This window comes from Quercus robur, chromosome 12 (genome assembly GCF_932294415.1).
Source record: "Quercus robur chromosome 12, dhQueRobu3.1, whole genome shotgun sequence".
Taxonomy (NCBI): Eukaryota; Viridiplantae; Streptophyta; class Magnoliopsida; order Fagales; family Fagaceae; genus Quercus; species Quercus robur.
The window spans coordinates 14,231,838-14,241,727 of NC_065545.1; the positions used below are offsets into that span (position 1 = coordinate 14,231,838).

At 35.1% G+C, this 9,890-nt stretch overlaps 1 protein-coding gene across 1 annotated transcript; it reads left to right on the forward strand.

Annotated features, from left to right (window-relative positions):
• The first annotated feature begins 4,853 nt into the window (after positions 1-4,853).
• On the forward strand, positions 4,854-9,481 carry LOC126710415 (uncharacterized). The gene is made up of 3 exons (XM_050410859.1): positions 4,854-5,416; positions 8,495-8,730; positions 8,971-9,481. Exons 1-3 carry the CDS (start codon positions 4,952-4,954, stop codon positions 9,215-9,217), a joined length of 948 nt encoding a protein of 315 aa, XP_050266816.1. The 5' UTR covers positions 4,854-4,951; the 3' UTR covers positions 9,218-9,481.
• The last annotated feature ends 409 nt before the right edge of the window (positions 9,482-9,890 follow it).

Here is a 9,890-nt window from a genome sequence, read left to right on the forward strand (position 1 = left end):
ACCATTAATGTGGTGCATGGTCTCAAATGCTACAAGGACATTATCTGTGATCAACCTTCCATGCATAAACGCACTTTGGGTGTCACTAATAATGGACGGCAAGATCTTCTTCAATCTATTTGCAATCACCTTTGATGTTATCCTGAAAACCACATTACATAGACTACTAGGGCGAAAGTCAGTCATCCTTTTGGGCTCCTTGACTTTAGGGATTAGTACAATATGAGTCTCATTAAAATTAGGAGGAGACACGCCATGATTAAGAAAATCAAGAATAGTTTTAGTAACTACATCACCTACTATTGGCCAAAACTGTTGATTATATAAAGGGAGCATACCATTAGGACCTAGGGATTTTAATGGGTGCATCTGCTTCAAGGCCACATGTACTTCACTGGCAGTAAAAGCTTTGTCCAACATTTGATTCATTTGTGGGGTTACTTTTGGTTACATGGCTTGTAAAATTTCATTGAAATCTGTTGGATGGTTTGTTGTAAAGAGAGCCGTGTAGTACTCCTCCACTATATCACCCACCTTCCCTTCATCTTCTTGCCATATCTCCTGTGCATCAAGCATCCCATCAATCTGATTCTTTTTTAGCCTAGCTGACGCCTTAGCATGAAAATAGCTTGTATTTCTGTCCCCATCTCGAAACCAGTTGATCCTTGAACGTTGATACCACATTGCATCTTCCTTTTCATGCCATTTGTTTAACTCCATTCTTGTGTCCCTCATGTCTTGGATGTTGCCTGGAGAGGCCGGTTGCAACTCCAACCACTCCAAGTGTTTTTGTAGTTCATTTATTTTCCTCCCAACGTGTCCAAACACATTTTTATTCCATGCTTCCAGCTGCATCCTACATTGATTTATACACGAGACTAGTAGGAAGTCTGACTTGGCTAAAACACCATCACTCCAAGCATTCTGCACGATCTCTTCGCATTGAGGTTCCTTAAGCCACATTGATTCAAATCTAAATAATTTCTTCATCTTCTTTTTACTGACCTTTCTATCTAAACGCAGTAACAAGGGAGAGTGGTCTGATGCCGAGTTGGTGAGGTGGTGAAGTTTTGCTCTTGGGAACAAGTTCACCCATTCAACAGTTGCTAAAGCACGGTCAAGCCTTTCTCGAATCTGCCTTCCATCCCTCGTCTCATAAATCCATGTGAATCTTGGTCCCACGAAGCCAATGTCACGCAAACCACACAAGTTTATTGTTTCTACAAAGCTTGCCAGTTGTTGCCTTGGTCTAGAACTCCCACCTTCCTTCTCCGACATGCTCATAATCTCATTAAAGTCGTCGATAACCAGCCAAGGCAGTGAAGAAGTTGTACCCAAATGCTTCATTTTAGCCCACGATTCTTTTCTTCTTGAAGTTTCAGGATTGCCATAAAAGCCAGTCAAGTGCCACCATCCATATTCAGCCCCACCATTTACCAGTGCATCAATGTGTGACTGTGAGAATGTTTGAATATCAAGTTTCACCTCCTCCCTCCATAACATTGCCAACCCACCCTTTGAACCAATGTTGCCCACATACAAACCATGTTTGAAGTTACATTTATCTTTAACCATAACCATCCAATCCCTATTCAACTTTGTCTCCATGAGGAAGACGATCTTGGGCTCTTCTTTTTTTACCACCTCTGACAAAGTGTTAACTATCCGGAGGTTCCCAAACCCCTAGCAGTTCCAATTGAAGAGATTCATTGCTCCAAACGGGGTTGCTTAGCAACCTCTGCCAATTTAAATTTTGAAGCCATCAATATACTCAGGTTCTTTGTCTCTTCGTCCATTCTGAGTCTCTTTTCTTTTTCTTGTATCACACCTTCCACGTCTATTTGGTTTATTTTCTTACATTTGGGCCCTTCTCTTTCATTTATTGTTGGTTCACTTAAGGTCCTTGGCCTGTCATTCATTCTGACCCACGTTCCATTGGGCCTAGGCTTGATGACTAGTATGGCCCGTGAAGGCCCTTTATCACTTGGTTGTATTTTATTTTTTGGTGCCACACGCCCCTCCTTTCTTTTTTTGATGGGGCCACACGTCCCTCCTTTCCTTCTTTTTTTTTTTTTTTGTTTTTTTTTTTGAGAAATGATATTTTTATAACATTTTTACAACAAATCCTAAGTGGCAAATTGTTATTGGTTGTTATTGTTAGGGCAAAAAAGTAATCTTAATGTTAGTTTCAAATTTGAACTAATAACAACTAACTACCTGTGGTTTGTTGTAAAAATATTGTAGACGTAACATCTTTTTTTTTTTTATCTCTGTCATTATCCACCCATCCAGCTGTAAATAACACATGCTCACCAAGCTGTGAAGACCTAGAAGTCAACTGAAAATCATGACTATTATTGTTCCGTATCTTCAGCCATCATACTTACTTCCATATCCGTTTCCTTCTCATACTGTGCAAAAGTTGAACCATGTAAAAGTGAATCAACACTTTTCTCGTCTAAATTCTCTTCATGTAAACACTTTTTCTTTTTCTTTTTTTTGTCACCCGTGAAGGCCCTTTATCACTTGGTTGTATTTTATTTTTTGGTGCCACACGCCCCTCCTTTCTTTTTTTGATGGGGCCACACGTCCCTCCTTTCCTTCTTTTTTTTTTTTTTTTTTTTTTTTTTTTTTTTTGAGAAATGATATTTTTATAACATTTTTACAACAAATCCTAAGTGACAAATTGTTATTGGTTGTTATTGTTAGGGCAAAAAAGTAATCTTAATGTTAGTTTCAAATTTGAACCAATAACAACTAACTACCTGTGGTTTGTTGTAAAAATATTGTAAACGTAACATCTTTTTTTTTTTTATCTCTGTCATTATCCACCCATCCAGCTGTAAATAACACATGCTCACCAAGCTGTGAAGACCTAGAAGTCAACTGAAAATCATGACTATTATTGTTCCGTATCTTCAGCCATCATACTTACTTCCATATCCGTTTCCTTCTCATACTGTGCAAAAGTTGAACCATGTAAAAGTGAATCAACACTTTTCTCGTCTAAATTCTCTTCATGTAAACACTTTTTCTTTTTCTTTTTTTTGTCATGTAAACAAATGAATTGCAGCGGCCGAAAATTTTTCAATGGTCAAATCACTGACTATTATTACAGTCAGGGCTGCTTACCTAAGTAACTATTACAGACTATTACAACTGACTATTATTATCTTCTTAAAAAAACTGACTATTATTAGAGCATCCACAGCAGATGTTGAAAAAAAATGCTATTTTGCCACACCAAACACCTACTTTATTATTTTACCACATCATTATACAACATCGCATTTATCAGATGTTTTATCATTCAATTCTATACATTAAAATAATATATACTACTCATTAAAATAATATATTATCTCAGCCACCAACAACAAACAAATACCAATCACCGAGCAACAACATCCACCAACCACCACCACCACCACCCCACCATCACACACCCAGCAAGCCAGAAACCACCAACAAAACAGGAAAAAAAAAAAAAAAAAACACCAGCAAATACCAATCACCAAGCACAACCACCACCCAAATGCCAAACCACCACCGATTCAACACCGATTCAGCACCGATTCAAACAAACAAATAGCCATCGATTCAAACAGAGAGGAGAGGGCCATCACCCCCACAGCCCATCACCACTGCCACTATCACCGCCCATAGCCCACAGCCCACCTCCACCATCAGATCAACCCAAATTGCAGCAAAAAAAAAAAAAAAAAAAAACCCACAACCAGAGAGAGGCAGAGTGGCTGGAGCGTGGCTGAGCGTGAGATCAATGGCGTCGGGGTGTGATCGGTGAGATCGAGCGTAGCTGGAGCGTGGTTGAGCGTGAGATCGAGTGGCTGGAGCGAGATCGAGCTTGGCGGAGCGCGCAGTCGTCGTCGGAGCTACGCCGTCGTCGCTGACGGTAAACATTTCGGACTGGTCGAAGAGAGAGGGAACCGGAGAGTGAGAGAGGAGAAAAGAAAAAAATGAAGAAGAGAGAGGGAACCGGAGAATGAGAGAGGAGAAAAGAAAGAAAATGAAGAGAGAGAGGAGAGAGAAAACGTAATATAAAATAATAAAAATTTTACAACATCTGTCCGTACCGTTGCAAATTTGCAACGGTACTGTTCATATGTGGTATAATTTTTACCATTTGGAACATCTGATAAAGCTCCGTTTTTGTGTTTGGTGTGCTAAATGTGCTAAAAATTTGGCATTTGGCACATTTAGCACATCTGTTGTGGGTGCTCTAAGTCTTAACACTCATCACATATTGTTTCTCAGGGAAAAAAAAAAAAAAAAAAAAACGCATCACATATCATGCGAGTTGTTCTGAAAATAAGCATATAAAATAATAAAAATAGATTCACATATCGTGGTAATAGTTTCATGTATAAAGAGTAAAAGATAGTTATAATGTGTGAAAAAGTGAATAAATGATCTAACGTGAGATATTAAAAAAGAAATAAGATTTAAATATAGTATTTATATGTTATTTCTTAAGTTCTTTTTTAAAAATTTTATCATGTAAATTTTTTCTCATATGATAGAAGTATATTTCTTAATTAAATAATCACATGATTAAATCTTAATAAATGAATCTAAGAAAAATTACCTAAAGTAATGTAATTAAAATTTTCCCTTAAAAGAAAATAAACATATAAAATAATAAAAATAAGTTTTTATACAAAAATACATCAGAACGAAACTGACTATTATTTAATGAGAATGTTAACCAGCATCAAGCGGTGCTGGTTAAGTGCAAAAAAAACAAAAAAAAAAATCTCAAATAGTACTATAAAATTGAAAAGTTGACATAAATCGAATATAAAGACAAAATTTATTTCCGAAAAAAGTAAAAGAATTTGTGTTTAATGGGCACCGTGCGTTGCCCGTTAACGCAACCCAATATTTAAACGAAGAGTAGATCAATAGCAAAACACAAGAAAAGAGATCAAAGATGGAGAAGATAGAGCACACAACAGTTGCCACAAATGGCATAAACATGCACATAGCTTCAATAGGTACAGGCCCAGTGATCCTCTTCCTTCACGGTTTCCCTGAGCTCTGGTACTCATGGCGCAACCAGCTTCTCTCCCTCTCCTCCCTTGGCTACCGTTGCATAGCCCCTGACCTCCGTGGACATGGCGACACCGACGCCCCGCCCTCCTCCGCCACCTACTCCGGGATCCACATCGCCGGTGACCTTGTTGGCCTGCTTGACTATCTGGGTATCGACCAGGTCTTCTTGGTCGGCCATGACTGGGGAGCTATGATGGCCTGGTACTTTTGCTGGTTCAGGCCAGATCGTGTCAAGGCTTTGGTCACCTTGAGCGTGCCATTTTTTCCCAGGAACCCAACCATCAAGTTTGTGGATGGCTTGAGAGCTTCATTAGGTGATGATTATTATTTTTGCTGGTTTCAGGTATTTTTTTTATTGATGAAATTTAGTAATATATTTAAGCCCCGTTACATAATTGCCACGTGTTGTTAAAACCATAAATTAGTATTCAACCTAGAATTAGGGCAAAAATGGCCTATTACCACTATTTAGCAAAAAAATTAGCAATTTATCACCGTTTTAGAAATATGTAGAAATCTATCATTTTTTTGAAACTCGAATTTGTTGTGAAATTCAAGTTCTAAAAACTCGAGTTCTTTAAAAAATATGCTTTGAAACATTTTGAAAGTTTTTTATGGTACTCGAGTTCTATATTTAAAAATTTTTCCATGGTACTCGGGTTCCAGAAACTCGAGTACTATGAAAAATTTGATTTCACTAAACTTGAGTACCCAAAAATTAGTAGATTCTTATATATTTCTGAAACAATGGTAAAGTGCAGTATAGTTTGCGAAAATGTGCTATTTGGCTATTTTCACCTAGAATTAGCCACTTGAATTTTTTTTTTTTTTTTACAAAAGTCAAACTTCATTGAATGGTGTTAAGATCTATGAGTGAGTGGTAATTGCAAACCTTCTCGTAGCTTTGTGATTTGAACTTTATAGTACTAAAGGCAATTGAGGAGTGGAGTATGGAGTTCAATCTTTGTTGTTGACAGAAAACCCAAAGATTAATCACTTGTTTGTAACAGCTATAAGATTTTTATTGTAAATTTTACCATCCTTAGAAGCATTCACGTCAATCCTTGTATAATAAAAAAATGTGTAGAATTTACATAGCTTTACTTAAAAATGACCCACATTAATTCGTGTATAATTGTGTAAATTTACAAGTTTGTTATAATAATTGTGTAAATTTACTCTAACATTATTCATTTTGTACTTAGTTGTTTAATCTTTCTTTACTTATCTCGAGTATGAAGGAAAGGAGTGGATAGTGGTTGTCGTATATGAAAAAAGTGAAACAATTAAAAAAATCAAGAAAATTTGTTTAATCTTTCTTTACTTATCTTGAGCACGAAGGAAAATACTAGATGGAGGTTGTTGTGTATGAAAAAATAGAAACAATTAGAAAAAAAAAAAAAAAAAAAAAGATATTTTAATGAAATGAAGTATAAAATAGATAATTTGATTTTTGGTGTTTTGAAAAATGAGTATGTAAAATAGAAAAAGTAAATTTTTATGCTAAAATAGACATGAATATTTACACAAATTGATGCGATTTGGTTTTGGAAACCGGACCAGTGAAAGAACCATAAAAGAAAGTGGTTCCCGATTTTATGGTTGGACCGGAGATATTATAAATAATTTAATTAATAAATTAAAAATTATAAAAATTATAAATAACTTATCATATTATTTATCAACAATTTTAAATGAGTTTTCATACTTTATATTAAGTATAAATGGGTAGGGAAAAAGTATAAACAATTAAATTAACATTACAAAAATAATGACAATAATATAACTTTTTTTTACAACATAATTAAGAATGCATAATTTAATTGAACTTCCTTCAACTTAGAATTTATATATTTTTCTTGTAGAGATCTATTCTAAAATAAAAAGGTGTAAAATTAGATGTTAATAACTTAAAATACAAACTATTCTTTAATATTTAATAAATAAGTTATATATCATTACCAATTAATGTCAACACACAAACACAAAAAATAAAAAATAATAATAATAATAAAATACAAGGACACATGACTGCCGCGTGTTTAGGTGCATCACCCAACATTCTCAATTCCCATATAAATGCAATTAGTATTATTTTATTTGTTTTCTTTACTTTTTTTTTGGCTTTAAAATGTAAACCACATACTATTATATTAGTTTTTTTTTTCTTAAATCCACCAACTATTAATGTTTTGTCTTTTATGTCATTAATTTTGCTTTTATCCCACTTCCACGTACCCACCCACCCACTTTCTCTAATCCTTATTCCTCATTTGTCATAGTCACAACTTCTCATCTCCTCTTTTTTTTTTTTTTTTTTTTTGAGAAAGAACTTCTCATCTCCTCATTTACACAATTTCAAATTCTCTCTCTCTCTCTCTCTCTCTCTCTCTCTCTCTCTCTCTCTCTCTCTCTCTCTCTCTCTCTCTCTAAACCAGTTCGTCACATTAAAGGCTAAAACAAAAAATTCTTCGTTTTAACTCTTTGAGCACCACATTTCTCACTTTACTTCTTTCACCTTTTAAGGGTTCGTTTGGATAAAATTTATTTTGTTGAAACTGAAAATTGAAAATATTATAGCAAAATAATTTTTAAATGTGTGAGTAGTACTGTGAGACCCATTTTTAATGAAAAGCTTAAAAAGTGAAGTTTGTAGGACTCGTGAACAGTGCACGAGAAAAGTCAAATGTTACGGCTTGAAAAAAAAAAAAAAAAGACGAAATGTGATTTTAAAACGAAGACGCACAAAAAGCCGAATCCAAACCGCACCTAAGTGTCCGTTTGGGAACAACTTATTGAGTTAATATTGAAAAATTGTTATTAAAAGAATGGTAGATAAAGGTAAATGTTAGCTAAATAGTACAATGAAACTTATAAATAATACCAAAAAGTGCAATGGAACCCATAAATAATAGCAAAAATAAGTTGAAATTTTCAGCTTGTCCCAAACGGACACTAAATCTTATTTTACCCACAAATTTCAGATTTCCTCAAATCTCATCTTAGATCTTACTCACATACAGCCATGTTGCCTTCAATGAGAGATAAGCACCAACTTTGCTGTCAAAATAAGGAAGATTGTAGTTTATTTTGCTCAATTTATTGAAATGGTTGAAAATTGATTTAACCGTTCGGTTCACGGTTTTAAAGTCTAATTGGTAGTTTCCGGTTAAAACTGATTTTTCTTCAATTTCCTATTTTTTATAAGAATCGGGCCGAATTAGTGTCTGGTTCCCGGTTGACCGGTCGAACCGATCGACCAATTCGGTCCAGTTTTTAAAACCATACCATGTTGTATTAAGATCATGCACTACACTTGTTCATTGCCATAGTGTTCAAGTTGTGTTCTTTTTAATGGTAGTCCATAGTTTTCTTGTTATTGTTCTTTCATCTTCCATGAAATTGTTGGACTCTACTGCAGGAACCTGGAGTAGCTGAAGAAGATTTTGCTCGCATGGATACTGCAATTCTAATGAAGAAGTTGTTTTCAGTATTTGATGATCTTCTATTTATACCCAAAGACATAGGATTTTCAGGATTGCAAATTTCAGATACCTTGCCCTCATGGTTGACAGAAGAAGATATTAATTATTACGCTAAAAAATTCGACCAGAAAGGCTTTACTGGAGGATTGAACTACTATAGAGCTGCTGACCTGTAGGTTTCATGCTTTCTTTCTGTGGACTTTTTTGTATTTTTGGGATTCCCTCTCTATTGACTTTCGGATGAGTTTATGTGTTTTATTCAATACATTATACATGGCTATTATAAAAGCATAAGAGTAATTGGCACAAAATTAAAAAGTTCCTATGCAGCTTTTGAATAAGCCAATATGAGAGAATGTATTTGCTAATTGCTTGAGTCATTAAAATTAACATCAGTTCTGTTACTTTGCAGAACCTGGGAGCTCACAGCACCATGGACTGGATTACAAGTCAAAGTACCATCAAAGTTCATTGTGGGTGACCAAGACATCGTCTATAAGATGCCAGGTGTTAAGGAATATGTACAAAACGGTGGCTTCAAGAAAGATGTGCCAAATTTGCAAGATGTAGTTGTGATGGAAGGAGTGGCTCACTTTATCAACCAAGAAAAGCCAGAGGAGATCAGCAAACACATATATGACTTTATCAAGAAGTTTTAATTGCCATTGCCTGCATTGGCAATGCTAAATTCCCGTATGTTTGATCTGCAATTGATATTTACCTACCTTAGAGTTACCAGCACAACCTCTTATTTAGTCAATAAAAAGTTAGGAGAATGTAAGTTCATGTTCCAGTAATTGTTTTTTGAAACTCCCCAAAGTTAACTATATGTTCTCTTAATAAGGAGGTTCAATTACTTTGTGATTTGCAATTAATGACTAATTACAGGTCGCTCATATGCTCCAAAGCACTAATCTTCTATCCGTTTGGGAATCCTGTTTACTCGAAAATGTCAAGTGCTTTGCACTACATCATTAGAAAACTTCTGAAAATTTTGGAAGGTCATATTTCATATAATTAGAGCATGTGGTACTAATTACTTACCAAAAAACAAAACAACAGGTTTGCAGTCCTTGGGGAAAAAAAAATTAAAGCATATAAAGAAAGAGGATAACTAGTTTAATGTGGTTCGGTCACATGGAAACTTACATGTTTTATTTTTTTGGTAAACGGGAGGCTTTTGCATTAACTAAAAAGGCTCAAAGGAGCTTACAGAACGTTCATACAACACATCCGCAGAATCTAAACTAAGAAGAAAGGAGACCTCAATGGGAGGTTCCTGAAAAATTACAAAGTCTTGAGGAAGGAGAGCTCCTCGCCTAGCAAGTGCAT